The 16834-nt window shown below is 34.9% G+C and overlaps 3 protein-coding genes across 7 annotated transcripts; 1 reads left to right on the top strand and 2 right to left on the bottom strand.

The window, feature by feature from the left end:
- Positions 1–3979: 3979 nt before the first annotated feature.
- LOC147920354 (uncharacterized) lies at positions 3980–4609 on the bottom strand. The gene has a single exon (XM_087501035.1). It carries the CDS (start codon positions 4607–4609, stop codon positions 3980–3982), a length of 630 nt encoding a protein of 209 aa, XP_087357161.1.
- Positions 4610–5046: 437 nt separating this feature from the next.
- Positions 5047–8251, top strand: LOC104765794 (putative receptor-like protein kinase At1g49730). Its single transcript, XM_010489564.3, has 9 exons — positions 5047–5308; positions 5592–6143; positions 6260–6544; positions 6621–6882; positions 6972–7024; positions 7114–7181; positions 7275–7364; positions 7458–7542; positions 7617–8251. The coding sequence occupies exons 1-9, from the start codon at positions 5218–5220 to the stop codon at positions 8126–8128; spliced, it is 1998 nt and encodes a 665-aa protein (XP_010487866.2). The 5' UTR covers positions 5047–5217; the 3' UTR covers positions 8129–8251.
- A 14-nt stretch (positions 8252–8265) lies between these two features.
- Positions 8266–11467, bottom strand: LOC109124833 (ABSCISIC ACID-INSENSITIVE 5-like protein 7). Of its 5 annotated transcripts, none has more exons than XM_087502348.1 (5): positions 11214–11467; positions 9188–10459; positions 9000–9071; positions 8889–8918; positions 8266–8695 (listed from the first exon to the last, which is right to left on the bottom strand). In XM_087502348.1, the coding sequence occupies exons 2-5, from the start codon at positions 10388–10390 to the stop codon at positions 8621–8623; spliced, it is 1380 nt and encodes a 459-aa protein (XP_087358474.1). In that variant the 5' UTR covers positions 10391–10459; positions 11214–11467; the 3' UTR covers positions 8266–8620. The 5 variants fall into 5 exon arrangements, with proteins under 5 accessions (XP_087358474.1, XP_087358472.1, XP_087358473.1 ...); XM_087502346.1 differs by having other exon boundaries at positions 8266–8698; positions 11214–11453; XM_087502347.1 differs by having other exon boundaries at positions 8266–8698; positions 9188–10453; positions 11214–11453.
- Positions 11468–16834: the final 5367 nt, after the last annotated feature.

Genomic DNA, 16834 nt, shown 5'->3' with positions numbered 1-16834 from the left:
AGGGACGGGCCGGGCCAGCTCGCGGGCTTTACCCCTAATTGACATGCCTACTGAAAATGTTAATGTAATCGGGGATTTAAATCGTAAAATGATTCTAACGGAATTAATATCTAAAATGAATTGAAGACCATTGATTTCACTTACCCTAAAAGTCCTAAATTCAAAATCAAAGTAGAAACAAATTAAATCATTTAATGAGGTATATCGGATCATAATTAATCATTTCATATCCCAACAAATTATTAATGAAAAATATTATCAATGCTTTCAAAACATACTATAAAGCTAAGAACACGAAATATTACCTATCATCAAAGTTTGAACTTGCTAACCAAGAAATCTATTAACTGCTAACATTAATCACATTTCTCTACATATCACTATAAATAAATCAAAGTTCTTTCATCTCATCTCACATCTTACCAAAGAAAAATCGCTTTGTTTTAACATTTCATCTCAATTTTTTTTAAAAAAATCTTCTTATAATCATCATAGTTATCATTTTTTTTAAAAAGGATTTACAGTTAAAACCTCTCATATTTTCAAGATATCAATATATGAATTAAATTTATATAATTTGTAACTCATTTATTTGCCTTCTATTTTTTTTATAATTTATATGATTTATACAATTTGGAAGAAAAAACAAATTGTTTTTTTGAATTCTTTTTGCTTTTTTTTTTGGCAATTTTATTTCTTTTCGTTTTGTTTTAAAGGTATCTTCGATTGAAACTTATATTTCTTTTCGTTTTATTTTAAAGGTATCTGTATACATTATTATAAAATTAAAAACTTAAACCGCTTTTCTATAAACCCAAACCGACATATAATTTCATTCTAATTGTAAAATCTACTCTTTTGTAAACCCAAACCGACATATAATTTCGTTTTAATTGTAAAATCTAAACCCTAACCACCTGATTTGTAAACCCAAACCGAAATATAATCTCGTTTTAATTGTAAAATCTAAACCCTAACCACTTCATTTGTAAACCCAAAACGACATATAATCTTGATTTAATTGTAAAATCTAAACCCTTACCACTTTATTTGTAAACCTAAACCAACATATAATTTTGTTTTAATTGTAAACCCTAAACTTTAATCACCTTATTTGTAAACCCAAACCGACACATAATTTTTTTTCTAATTATAAATCTGAACCAAGTTAATATTTAAATTTACTTAATTAAAATCATACAGAATTTGTTTCCTTAATTTGTTTTTCTTATAAATTTAATTTTGATTTATTTTTAAATGAAATAATGTATAGAAGATTATGATTGGTTAAAACTTAAAAAAGGAGGAGGTGAACGGAAAGATTCACCCCTAGGGGGGGTGAACCTAAGTATTTATCTTTCTGAAATTTCAAATATGAGAAATATTCAAACTTTTTTAAGAATTCTAAGTATTATAACTATTTAAACTTTATAAGAAGCGTCAATCTTATAAAATGTTAATGTTACAATCTTAATAAATATCATACTAACTCAATCTAATATTTATAATACAAAATAATAAATATTAAAAATTAAGAATATAGTGCGAATTAAAATATCTCGGAACGAGGTTATATGGCGGGATGGGTTTGATCGATATTTTTTATTTATATAATTTTTAAAATATCATTAGTTCGGTGTTACACGACTAAAACTTCATTTCATTATTTTGTTAACACTATTAATATTAGAGAAATAGACGTATCTAATTAAGTTGATTAAATGACGTATCTAATTAAGTTGATTAAATTAATATTATGTAAAAAATAATATTAGGACCCGCAGTATTATATGGTTTAAACCATAAAATTAACAATTATTATTATACAATTATAACATATTTAACAAACAAAAACAACTTATAATTTAAATGTTTTAATTACAAATAACTTGTCCCGCGGTGTACCGCGGGTACTAATCTAGTTATCTAGTAATAAAACAACAAATTATACAAATAGCATGCTCGCCACAAAACATCTCTAAAGTGTTTGTAATCTTATACTCTCTACGTTTCAAAATATAGGATGTTTTAGCTAAAACACACATATTAAAAAATAACTACTTTTAAAAAGTTTAACTAATTAGAAACAAAACTGCATAATATATAATATTAAATTAATCTAAAAATTGCCTAGAAAATTGAAAACATCCTATAATTATATTATGAAACAAAAATACTTTTCTTAATATATTATGAAACCTTTGGGAGTATTAAAGTTGCGATTGTGCTGGTCCAAATCAATCATAGAACTACACCTCACATGAGAGGAAATCATATACTAATAAAGTTTAACGTTTTTGAATAAGTTCTAGTATCATAATTTAGTTTGACCGCATGTTAACATTTTAGGGGTGTTTTATGATAAAAGGTAAAAAACATGAAGAGAATGACCAATTCATCTGAAGAGATAAGATTGGGACACTTAAATAGAAGAGTAAACAAAAATTTAAAAGCCGACCATTGCAATTATTATGTTAGGGATGCTATAAATGAAAAGTTTTACTACTTGAAACGTAAAATTACTAATTTTGATATTTGTACTTAAAACAACATTTACGAACTAGCGGGGTAAAAACGTAAGAGAATGACAAATTGAAGGACTATATGTTTTTACAGGGGGTTTAATGGAGAAATAGGGAAAGCTGGACTCTTTTCTTCACTCTCCATCTCATTCTATCTGACCTTTACCTTCCACTGTCATTCTCTCAGGCGACTTCCCATTGACCTTTCTTTAACGTCTCTCTCTCTCTCCATCCTCTGTTCTTATAAATTTTGAGAAAATTAAAAGTTATTAAGAAACTGTTAAATTTTATGTGTCCAATGGTAGATCCTAAATTTTTTAAGTTTTTAAAACAGAAGCTGAACTTCAAAACCAAACCTGCAATTTCAGAACTTATAGAGACATAGAACTTTAAATCCAAATCATGCAGTTTTGAAAAACCAAAACCTTTAAAGTTTTCAAAACAGAACCTGCAGTTTTTAAAACCAAAACCTGCAGGAACACTTATTCATGGGGACAATCATGTTGCAGGAACACTTATTCATGGGGACAATCATGTTTCTGATAACTTCATATTGACTAAACTCAAACTCAGTCACTATCAACTCATTATGAGTGTAATCCTAAAACAGTTGCAAATAAACAAGATCACGTATAACAAATAACAAACTAACCACTTGGTCTTGAGACACTCTTGTCCAATAATGTTACTATCACAAAGAAGCAACAAGGGTAGATGTCTCATGAATAATCAGTCCACAATGATCAGTGTCAGCTCCCTTTTTCTTGAAACACAGCTTACAATAACACAGCCTGCAGAACTGGATTTAAAAGGAGCTGGAACACATTTCTGAGCAGCAAACACAACCTATATTTTTGGTTTATTCTTCTGATTTCTGTCTTGAACTCTGTTGCTTAAATTTGAAACTCTTGCGAAATTGATGCAAAGTTATGTGCTTTATTGTGTAAACAGGTTGTCCATTGGACTTGACTTCATTGCAGAGCAAGACAACAGGGGGATACACATTGATGAAATTGCTCAGCAATTGAAGATACCAAAGAACAAGCTAGAGTATGCTCTTTTCTCCTTTCTCCTTATAACCTCCTTATATCTCTCTTTACTGTCAAAAGTTGATGTGGATTGTTTAGTTCAATTCTGGTATTGTTGGATTGTTTCCTTCAAAATTTGGTAAACCGACATCAAAAAGTTCAAAGTTGCTTCTTTTTTTATCTGAAACAAAATGTGTTTTTAAATCAATGGTGTTTGTGTGATGAGACATATGTTGCATGCAGACTGAATCAAACTTGTAGATGAAATTATTAATTTGAACTTCAAGTCTTAAAAAAAATCTTAATTTCACTAAATCAAACTGCATTACATGTTGCAAACAAAAACATTATCAATATCATTACATAAAAAAGAAATACAAATTAGCAAATCATTAAGACCACAAGATAATAAATTTTTTTTTTGAAACCCTAACTAGACTCCGTTTCACTCTCTGGTTCGTCAAATAGTTCGCGACAGAGAGGGCATGTGCCATTAGATCGATCTACCCACTTATTGAGACATTCTTCATGATAACAATGCGAGCAGTTAGGCACGTGACAGTAATCCTCGGTTCTAGACAGATCCAGATCTTCCAAACAGATGGCACAAGTCGTCAAATCTGTTGCCGACAGAGACAGAGCAGAGTTGCGACGCACAACGTTGTACACCTTCTGTGTCAGTCTGACAGTCCCTTTCATGGATAAAGGTTGTTGTGGCAAGTTAGAACTTTTGCTTCTTTGTCGTAGGGCTTGGACAACAATCTCATCAGCTATGTATTCGGACAAGAGATTATCGTGGAGTTGGCTATGGAGAGTTCGATAGACGTCCTTTGGCTCGAAGGTTCGGAGTTTCAGAATGAATTGTGAGTCTGGACCTGGTGGAGACTCCCGGTAAGATCCGACGCTCTTGATGCTACGATGATCGTCGTTCTTCTCTATGATAAACTCCTCGAAGTAGCCTATCTCTACAGTGATTATCACCGTGCTTAATAACCCTAACGACGGATCTTGAGACGTAGCGGCTAGATTAACATCGAGTCTTATTGAATCAGTATCCATTGTTGTCGGAGTGAAATCAGAAAAAACAAAACTCAGAGAGAAAAACAAAACTCAGAGACAGATTGAAAAGATTGTGTTATATTTATAGAAGCAAAACTCTGTTTATATATTAGGGTTCGGACTCCTAAACGCGTTAATGTAATTTCCTTTTCTCGAATTTCCTTTTCTTTCTTAAAATATTTTTGATTAACGTTCATTTATTTAATGTTGTCTTTCCACTTATTAGAAGAGTAAACAAAAACTTATAAGCCGACCATTGCAATTTATTATATTAGCCTTAGGGAATAGGGATGGGGCTTAAGTTTACACATGAAAAGTTTGACTATCTGAAACGTAAAATTACTAATTTTGAAATTGTATTGGGTGCTTAAAACAACATTTAACGAATTAGCGGGTAAAAACCTAAGAGAATGACAAATTAAAGGACTATATTCTTTAACCGGGGGTTTAATGGAGAAATAGGGAACTCTGGACGACTCTGTTCTCTCTCCATCTCATTGTCACTTACCTTTACCTTCCACTGTCATTCTCTCAGGCGACTTCCCCATTGACCTTTCTTAACGTCTCTTACTCTCTCTCTCTCTCTCTTCCTCCTCTGTTCTTAGGCCATGGTGGTGGTTTATAAGCAAGCTCTCTTGCAACTCGCATTCTTTGCATTATTTCTTGGATTCCAGTACTTGCCTTTACTCACCCAAGCAGGTTTTGTCTCTCTTTCTCTCTCTCTCCACATTCTTTAATTGTACTAAATCTTTCTTTTGAAAAAATCTTCTTCCTTAGGTTTGATTCGTTTAAATTAGCATTAAATGGTTCGAGACTACAAACTCTGATGTAAATCTTGAAACTTTGATAGTTTTGTGCTTTGGGGTTTTGCGAATTTCAATGAGCATTCGTCTTTATAAGTGTTTTTGTATTGAACTCTGTTGCTTAAATTTGAAACTCTTGCGAAATTGATGCAAAGTTATGTAATTTATTGTGTAAACAGGTTGTCCATTAGACTTGACTGCATCTAACTTCACTCTCGTGGCTTCTATGTGCTCCAACAATACCGACAGAGCCAAATGCTGCCGCTACATGAACGCTTTTGTTGCAGTATCTGTCTCCCGCTATGCAAACTACACAACAGATCTCGGAGTTCCATCAGATTTGACTGAAGTCTGCGTTACTACCATCTCTAGAACCATGGAGCTTTATGGAATCCCAACAAATGCAACTATCTTCTGTGGTTTAGGGACCAAGATTCTTGTTAACTACGATTGCGAGGGTCTGACCACTGTAACGCAGATGCTTCAGTCCATTACGTTTGGAGATGTTTCTAGAAACTGCAAACTCCCGCTTCCACCGGGGAAACTATGTAGGAATTGCTTGGATTCTGGTGTCACCTACCTTCGTAGTCTTGTTGGTCCAGATAATAGTATCAAACTGAGTACTTGTCGAGATGCTACTTATGCTGTATTAGCTAGCCGGGTTGACAATTCATCGGCTCTTGAACTTGCTAGCTGCTTCTTTAATGTGCCTGAGCTTACCCCCTCTCCAGGTATACACAGTTTTGTGAGTCAAGTTTGCATTTATGGATTGTAGAACCTTATCATTGTTTCTATATTAGGAAAGATCCTTGACAGCGCCTTTCTGATTTTCTTGATTTCTATTCAGACTCATCTCCATCGTCACTGAGCCCAGACGCTTCTCCAAGTCCGGTGTTTGCTGATAGTCCAAGCAGTGACAATTTTGTTTTGTCTTCAACTAAAAGTCACCATTCATATCACTTGACAGTGGTTCCGGCTATTGGGATCGCTGTTACAGGTTTTGCCCTTGTGATGCTCGTAGTTCTAATAGTTCTTATCCGAAGAAAGAAACGAGAACTTGATGACTCCAATGGCATGGAATGTAATCTAAAGACATCTCCTTCTCCCCGCCCAAGGTCGATCATTCATGAAGGTGCAAAGTTCTTCTGGTGGTACACTTGCAAGATATGCTAGACCATGTGAAATAAACCTGTGGTTAACTTTTGCAGGTAATTCGTCTGCTTTTCGAAAATTCAGCTACAGGGAGATAAGGAAAGCAACTGAAGATTTCAACATGGTGATTGGCCGTGGGGGATTCGGGACTGTTCACAAAGCTGAGTTCAGTAATGGCTTGGTTGCAGCTGTTAAAAAGATGAACAAGAGCTCTGAACAAGCAGAAGATGAATTTTGCAGAGAGATAGAGCTTCTCGCCAGGCTGCATCACCGCCATCTAGTTGCTTTGAAAGGGTTTTGTAATAAGAAGAACGAGAGGTGAATGCTTACATTTAGCTTCACTTCACTCCTCTTGTGTAGAAAATAAATTTGGATTGCCCTCTGCTCATCTAACCTGATAATTCCAGGTTCCTTGTCTACGAGTATATGGCAAATGGGAGCCTCAAGGATCATATACACTGTATGTATGCGCATAGTTTCCAAAGTTTCTTGCTATGTTTTTAGACTTGACTCGAGGAATCTTGAACTTCGTTCTTTGTCTCTGTGCAGCCACAGATAAACCTCCACTTAGTTGGGAAACTAGGATGAAAATCGCAATAGATGTGGCTAATGCTCTGGTAAATTTACAAAGCCTTCATTTTCGTTTTTCACTTTATGGTTTTGTATTACTGTTCTTAGTTATTGGCTGGATATTTTTCCTTTTCCTCCAGGAATACCTTCATTTCTACTGTGACCCTCCTCTCTGTCACAGAGACATTAAGTCAAGCAACATATTACTTGATGAAAACTTTGTTGCTAAGGTGAGTCTGCATTCCACCGCATCAACTGATACATTGAATTTTCAATCCGTTCACCTGTTGAGAACAATTGGTTTGTTGGTTTTTGTGATGCAGCTTGCAGATTTTGGTCTGGCTCATGCTTCTAGAGATGGCTCCATTTGTTTTGAACCTGTTAATACTGATATTCGTGGAACTCCAGGTCAATAATACAAAGGAAACAACTACTCTTGAAATATTTGAGCAAATTCTAAAACCATGAAATCTCAATTTCAGGCTATGTAGATCCAGAGTACGTTGTACCACAAGAACTGACAGAGAAGAGTGACGTGTATAGCTACGGAGTGGTGTTGCTAGAAATCATAACTGGGAAGGGAGCAGTCGATGAAGGTAGGAACCTGGTAGAACTGTCTCAGCCTTTACTGTTATCGGAATCAAGACGCATAGATTTGGTGGATCCAAGAATCAAAGACTGCATAGATGGAGAACAGCTTGAAACAGTAGTGGCAGTTGTAAGATGGTGCACAGAGAAAGAAGGTGTAGCTAGGCCATCGATCAAGCAAGTCCTGAGGCTGTTGTACGAAAGCTGTGATCCTTTGCATCTCGGTCTTGCAATGGCGGTTGAGGAGAACAAAGGACGGTCGCTGAGAGGTGACTCAGGGTTTCAAAGTGGAGACATCCGTGGCTTGGCTTCTTCCTCTAGTACCACTTCAAGGTCGCATTGTAGCCGGAGTTTTCTGCTCGAGACTGGCTCTCCTCACTCTCCACCAAATGGTCTTTCGTTTTGAGTGAAGAGAGAGACATCTGATCTCTCCTCATAATTCACATTAATTTTCTGGAAACTTGTCGTTTGGTGTGATCCAAACTGTTTTCTAATTGCAATTTTGAAAGATAAATATGTTTTCTGACCAGACTCAAGAGTGAATTTGTTGCTAATCGAAGTAATGGCTAAACCCAATTTAATGACATAGTCACATAAGAGAACCAAATACCAGATACAAAAGTCAAACAAACATATATGAACAACTGTCTTTTAGAAACCCCAACGATCAGAAAACATAAAAAACAAAAAACAGAGGATGATCTAAACCTAGACTAATAAAGGTCAGGGAACAAAATGTCATTTATTCATAATGAAAACTCTCTCCTACTCTGTAACCTAGATTTATCACTCCATATTTTCCCTTAATTTTCTGTACAGGTAGTAGCACTATCTCCTATTAAATAAGTCCCAAGCTACGCAGTCTGGTTTGATTCATTCTTGTTGCTTCATTCTGCCCTCACCATGGACCAGTTAATGTCCTTCTCAAGCTCTGCCTTTTGCTGCCCCACGGTAGCTTCGACGATTCCTTCAGCTGCTAATTTCACAAGGTGTACTAGTGAACAACACAATCAAAAGGGCTATATAAAACAAAGCGAGGGGACAAAAATGTTGTTAACTATCTGGAGTTTAAGTTTGGTCTTTTGCTAGTGATGTTGATCCTAATCAAGTATGGTTAAGGGTTTCAGAATGAACTTATGAAAAAATTAAAGTTCTTAACCAATTACCTCATTCTTCTGCATTTCCATCATTTCAGCCTGCAATAAAGGGAAATCCAAGTTTCAGACCTAAGTCCAAAATACACAGAGAGGTTGTAAATGTCGGAAACATAATGAAACCTGTTTTCTCTGCAATTCTTGATTCGTTTTCTTGAGCTTTTCAATTTCGGCTTCCAGTTCCAATGTATAAGCCTGCAATTAGTGGATAGCAAAAAAACATAGAAGATAAAGCATCTTTTTCATACTACCAAAATAGTCAAACCAAAAAAATAGGGGTTAGATAACAGTTTGGTTGGATCAATACTCACCTGCTTTCGAGCTCTTGATCTAGCAGCTGATTCCCGGTTCTTGATCATTCTCCTTTGCCTCCTCTCGATAACTTTCTCTAGACCCGTATTGCTTCTTCGTCCTCGATTAAGCACATATGGAACTGGTGATAAAGAATTATTTTCTGCGCTGCTTGTCCCTGGAGAAGTTGCTGCAACAGTGACCCCGTTTCCTCCATAACTAGCTAATCCATTATTATTGCTGACGGAACTATTTGCAGCCCCAGCAAAACCCTTGTTCACTATACTCACAGGCGCAGAAAATGCTACGTTTGCTTGTTTAGGAAAAATGGTTTGAGGCAGCCGCTGCTGTGGATGAGGATGATTCAGCTGCTGCAACTGCTGTTGTTGCTGCTGCTGCTGCAACTGCTGTTGTTGCTGCTGCTGCTGCAACTGCTGTTGTTGCTGCTGCTGCTGCAACTGCTGTTGTTGGACCTGGTGTTGCTGTTGTTGCTGCTGCTGAATTGGTCCACCAACTTTGAGCCCTAAACCAGGTGGCTGATTCAAGATTATAGAATCATTATTACCATTGAATGATATGCTGTTTTGATTTGGCTGACCAAATCCAAAACCTAAGCCGCCAGCAGCAGTGTTGTTAGCATAAAATCCGTCGTTATTGTTTCCATTGGCCTGAACCATCGGTTGAACACAGTTATCTTCTCTTACAACCCCAGCACGGAACAGAAACTCTTCAAGTGTCATTTCCCCTAAAGTCTGCTGCCTCCCAGGAGGCGCATTCGAGTCACCACCGCCTCCGCTGCTACTTCCCATATTACCATTACTGTCCTTGGTGACCAAAAATTTCAAGACCTCATCAACAGTCTTCTGACTGAGCGTTCTAGGCAATGTCAAAGAGCCTTGCCTCTCGAGATTCCCACCGGGAATACCAGCAGGTCCAGCACCAGGTTGCGCTACTGCTGTAGCAGCTGAAGAAGAAGAAGTCATGGCTATGGCCTGAGCTTCCTCAGCAGTCCATATGCTCTTTAGGAGATCATCCATGTTCATCGACCCGAAATCTTTCCCCGGTCCACCTAGTGTGCTCTGTAGCTCATCAAATGTGAGGGAGTAGAGGGAAGACTGCCTCGCCAAGGGCATGACATTACCCGTTGGCTTAATCTGGTTACTCCCTTCCCCTCCAGGAGTACCACCACCTCCTATGTTGTTGAAATTGATATGAGTTCCCATGATCCTTGAATTCACTTTCTTCTTCTTCTTCAGTGAAAACAAAGCAACCACGCCCTAAAACCCCTGCTTCTAAAAGTAAAGTAAAGCAATTAAAGTGAGTCACACAATACGAAGAATCCATGAAAGATCCAAGAAACTTAAAAAAAGAGTGAGCTGTGTGTCACATTCACATTCATTTAAGAAGACCAAAGTGATACTGGACAAACCACATTAATGAATGTGTACAAATGTAAAAGCACAGTAAAGTCGTATCAATAAAGGTTAGATCTTTGGGTAACGCTTATGAAAAAAAAACGCAACTTGAAGACTTCTTTTGCGAAAAAAAAAATGAATTCAGACCCAGATAAAGTATTTACTCATAACCATACATGAGCATCACAGCCAAAAACTATCCAGATAATTTGAATAGATCACTTATCTTTATCACATATTGTCAAACCTCTTTAAAGTAAACACGAAATGCCAAAAATATAAAACCCAAAATCAGGGAATTCAACAATGAATCCAAAGTATAAATCGCTAAAACCCAAAAAAGCATGATAAGGATCTACTATTCCAGATTCCATATGAGAAAAAGCAAACCGATCGAATCAAAACCATTCCTTTGAAAAAAAAAAAACCTAAATCAGATCGATACAAACAGACTCTCTCTTTTCACAGACACTACCAAAAGTTACTTCCTTTACTACTTAAACTACATGATCCATAAACACTGAGCAGATTTTGAAGCAGACAACACAAAGTTGGATGAAGATGATCCGACAGAGACAGAGACAGATCCATAACAGATAATAAAAGAGAAAGGAGTTTAAATATGTCTTACCTCCAAAAAAAAAACAATTTTTTTTTAATTTCTTGAAAATAAGATTCGCGACTGCGAAAACTCCAGAGAAACTGCTACGGGGAGAAACGACAAGTGTGTTGCTGCCGCCTCGACACGAGCTGCCATTTTAAGGCTCCAAAGCTTTCTCTTTTTTTTTTTTTTTCTCTCTCTCTCTCTCTCTAAAGAAATTTTATTAAACAATAAATAATTTACAAATTAATAAATCAAACGTGGACGAATGAGAAAATGAGATTAAATTTTGAGTGCTTTGTAAAAAGATTTATATCCAATTATAGAACGCGACGTGGTAAAATATTGGCCGTTCGTTTCTGACAGATGGATTCGAGTGGTTGGCGATCGTGCTTGGGAATTTTTTTTTTTGGAGTTAAATCATAATTATATATATTTAGGTTAATTTGGATTTATACCATATATTCAAAGAAATTGTTCATATTCAAATTTGATATGTGGCACAACTGTAATCTTAAAAACAAAAATGTAAAATATATGGATAGTTGTTGAATTGTAAAGTAATAAAAAATCAATATTCAAAATATTGATTTGTCTTTTTCCAAAATGGTTGACGATAAGGATGGTACTTTTTTTTTTCCAACAGCCATACTAATTCATACATTAGATAAGATTAAATATTTTTGTTTTTGAAACACGATAAGACTAAATATAAAAATGTTCATATTAGACAAGATATTATCCATAGTAGATCTATGTTGGATTGTTTCATTTATTTTTATTAATTATAAACAGTAAACATTAGCACTAGTAAAAGAATAATATTTTTTTTTGAATTAGATTAGTAATTTCAAGAGATACAAAAGAAAATTAGCAGAATAAAAAATATATCCAAATAAGCAATAGCAAAATTGTTAAAATAAAAATATATGAATAAATAAATAGATTATGATATCGTTTCCTCATTTGTATTTTGTATCTATATACTAATCACATTCATAATTATTTTTTGTACTGCTATCTTTATCATTTTTCAGTTTCGTAGAAAACTATTTAATTATAGTTTACCATTATCTTTTATAGCTAAAGTTTCTGCACTTGTGTATGCATGCTTGTCCCAATAATTTTAAACCCTAAATCAACCTAAATTTGAGGGCCTTTCATAAGAGTTTTAGTTTTATTTTTTTTGTCTTTTTTTTACATAGATTCTTTTTTAATTTTGGTATAGGTTGTGGCCTCGGCCTCTTTCACCGTTACCAAATATCGAATATTACCAGTTTGATTCATATCATAGAATATATGAATACTAAAAAATATGATATATAGCCAAAATATATAATTTATTGGTTTGTGTTATTATTGCTATCTACCATGAGTTTAAACTATTGTTATCGATTTCTCCTTTCATCGAATGTTGGTTCGAAAATATTGTAATATGGTGACTTAGTGTAATCTTATCATGTTTTTCTCGTACTTTATTTTTATTATAAATTATGATTAAATCATGTGGTTTAAGAACGAAAAAGGATATAATACTGTAAAACGGTTAAACTAATCAATGAAGTTAGCAATATCAAAAATATTATTATACCGCTATTTTTTAGCACTGTTTTTTTTTTGTTTTTTGAAATACTATGTTCCGCAATATGTCACCTATAAGTTAACCTCAATATATAGGGGATGTTATCATGTTAGTATATTATTTTGTGTGACTTTATCTGCATCATAATTCATAATTCATAATTCAGAAACATAAAGGGGTTCTTAACTCTCATGTTAAAGTGTTCCTCATTAGATAGAAGTGGTGGTGCTTTCTTTTAGGGAGCCCATTTTGGTTACAAGCCAATAAGAATATCACACCACTATTCAAAACAAAACAATTAAAGAACACTGTTGCGTGGAGTCTAAGATCATCACTTCCAAATACAGAAATTTTGTTTTCATTCCTCTTTTGGTATTATTACAATGTTTGCTTATTTGCTTTTAGTTTTCTACTTTATTCAAAAGAAACATCCACTTTTGCCACGTTAGGCCGACGTATAGAGTGAGCATAAAACTATAATAATAGAGCCCGATCTAGGAGTTTATGTAACCATCGTTTATCATTTAGTTATTCGACCTTGATGCTACCCAAGCAAGACTCAATATGTTTGCTTCTTCACAATCTGTAACTTGTACTATTATTATTATGCTGTTTTTCTTCTCAGGTTTTGTTTACTTTTTAATCTTAAAAATAATGTAAAAAAGGCTCGTGAGATAAGGAGTAGAGTTCATCTCCACCAACGGTTGACCTCATTTTACAAATTCATACAAATCACCAAGACTGATTATTCAAAAATGGCAAATATATACAACTATATACAAGAATATTAGAGAGCAAAATAAAAACATGTACGTGTTTTCATGCTAACTCTTCTTACTTCGAGCTCCTTAGAATTAATCAAAACTAGAGTCGTAAAAAAAAGAAAGAAACAAGATTCAGCCATAAAATAGAGAAGATAGAGTTTTTCAAAAATGTCCTAATTAGCTAGTAAATTTGTATTCATTTTTTTTTTATGATAAAGATCTGAGTATTTATGAATATTTCAGATCCCAAACGATCGCATGTGTCTGGCTTACATACAATCAATGATTGAAAGGTTGGTGAGGGCATTTGTGACGAGGACCTGCCGCCACAAAATATGTTCAAGAAATTGTTTGCCTTGTAAAAAAACTAATCGTTTAAGCATCCACATTTCTTGTTTTCATTTGATTATATTTTATTCTTCTTCTTCTTGTTGTTTATCTTAAGTTTCGGTATTGATTCCTCTTCACAAAAAAAAAAAAAAAAAGTTTCGGTATTGATTATGCGTTTAAAATTTTATCGTTATTAATTTACACTATATATTCTATTAATTTATCTTATTTAATAGTAAATGTTATTGTTGTATATATCTTGAAGTATTAATTAACTAAAAAACTAATATTTTTATCCTACCAAAAAAAACTAATATTTTTAGTTATTGTTTGCTCTGAAATTTTCCTCCTAACAAAATACAAACATGAAACTAGGCCTGAGTATAAAACCGTATCCGAATATCCAATCCGGAACTCAACCCAAAAAACCGGATTCGGGTTGGGTACGAGTTTGTCTATAAAATTTTATTAGGTTCTATTTTCCAATACCCGTGGGTTCGGGTTAGGGTCGGATAATACCAGATACCCATTTGGGTACTCATCAAACCCAAACATATAAACATATTTATAATATTTAGCATTAATATAATGTAATTATCCAAAATTATGATTATCATTTTGAATATCTCATTTAGTTTTATAAGTCAAATTTAGCTAATTTTATTTAAATTTAAATAATTTAAAAGATTTTTTTTCTGGGTACCCGGTAGTTCGGATGCTAATTAGGTTCTAAAATTTGTAACCCGAACCGACCGGAACCCGATAGTACTCAAACCGAACCGAACTCTTATATCTAAAAATACCAATAAATTCTATTTTTATAAACCCGTTTACCCAAACATGAATGGATAATACCCAAATTCGAACGGGTAACCCAATGCCCAGCCCGACATAAAACATATGAGAGCAGCCCTACATAAAACATATGAATTCTCTCAATGAGTTTCCATAATATTTTTAGTGCATTTATGATATATCTATTTTTTTTTGTTTCCAAATTGTAAGAACCTAAAGACAGATATGATCCACCACTTCCTCATGTGATCCCCTCTTTAGCAATTGTGTAAAAGCTGAATCATTTTTTTTTTTTTGCTCAACATCAACTTTTCATTAATCAAAAGAATACAACCAAATTCATGGCACATTACATTCGCCTTTATAGAATTGGACCAAATGCAATGGTTGATCAAGTACAACCCTGAAACACTAGGCGGATCCAACGCTACCTAATCGAAAACCATTTTTTTAACCACAACGAGATAGATAACACTCCACAACCCGGAGTGAAATCATCTCTTAAACCACCTAAATTGACCTAATGACACAAAAACAAATACTAGCACAGAGAAGGCCAAAACTAATACTGAAGAGCAAATCAAATCCAAGCTATGAGATCCTCATGATCAGCGTGTGGAACTTGTCCCAATAGCATCAACACCCAGAGGCGCATCATCAGAAAAGCTTGGAATTCCCGGCTTTCAATGTTCCGGTCTTAAACCTAAAACGGACAATACATCCGACTGAACCGACCAAGAGACACAAAAAAACAACCAGCAAGAGCTAAGCTTTTCCTTACTAATCCTACAAGACCAGAATGCTAACGATTCAAGAAAAGGGATTGAAGCACAGATTAGCATATCATCACCTCACGATGCGTAACTGGATTGGCCAAGCTGCTTTGTTGTCTCATTTCTTGGCCGGAATGACACCGGAAGTTGAGGAAGTTCTCATGAGAACGTCGGCTTTATGGGAGTCCGCAAATCTCGGCCAACGACACACCTTGAAGCCTCCCCAACAACCTGAAGACACTAAGACCCGACTCGACCATGACTCGACCATGAACCTCCGAGCAGCTAGCTTCTCTTACGAAAGGGTAGAGGAAAACGGAGGAACGTCGAGATCCAAAACTCAGATCCGATTCCCCGAAACTGCAAGAACGCCCAGAGCAGCTACGAACCACCACCAGTCACCGAAGAGGAAGGCGAGCCGAGATCTCGTCGTCCGCCACACCGGAAAGGAAGAGCTGGGTCACCTACTACTACGACGAAGCGACAAAGAAAAGAAACAAGCAGAGCCCTCTCACACCGCCGGCGAAAGCCTAGGGCGGCGGAGAGGCAAGGGGACACGGCGGCGGCGGAGCTGTAGATCTAGGGTTTTGCTAGAGAGAAAAATCTGTTTTAGCTACAGTGGCCACGAACTGTTTCTTTAAACAAGGAAATATTGCACTCTAACACACTTTTTGAAACTTTAATATCACAATAGCACACTTTTTGTCCACAACACACTTTCTTAGATTGAATTGTCAAAAACACCCTTTAACTAAACCACCTCTTTCCCAACCAATTCTTTTTATGCACACAATAATGCTCAATAAAAAAAACAAAAATATCTTCATCACTCTCTTTCTCTTGTTTAACAAACCTCACAATATCTTTTTTTTGCTTTTATTTACAGCAATATCTTCTTATTTTTTCTTTTCTTTTATAATTCCTTAATTTTCAGACCCTCTCTTTCTCTCTCTCCAATGAACATTTTCATCACATCTAGATACTCAATTCATCTCCCTCTCTCCATGATATCATTCTCACACATGCTCTCTTACCTTCTAGTTACCCAATTCACATGTTTCTTTTTCATTCTCTTCTCTCTCTTTCATTGTTTAAATAAATATATAATTTTTGCTACTTGGAAAGTGTAGGCACAAAAATATATAGTTTTTGTTAGAGAAAAGCAAAAAAAAATTCTAGATGAAATAAACAAAATGGTGCATTATGTTATACAAATCATGTCCATGGACATGTTTAGATGTATAATTCTAGTTAACACTTGGTTAGAGAGTTTTTTCAATGAAAGAATTTCTCTTAAGCTCAAAGGATTGAGGCGCCGGATTCTAAGTGTTTCTAGCACAAAAACCAGTAATATAATTTCCAAATCTTTTTTTACCAGTAAATAATCTAATACAAGAAGTCAAAAAT

Source organism: Camelina sativa, chromosome 19, assembly GCF_030686135.1.
Source record: "Camelina sativa cultivar CO46 ecotype springtype chromosome 19, ASM3068613v1".
Lineage (NCBI taxonomy): Eukaryota > Viridiplantae > Streptophyta > Magnoliopsida > Brassicales > Brassicaceae > Camelina > Camelina sativa.
This window is presented reverse-complemented; position numbering and strand designations above follow the sequence as displayed.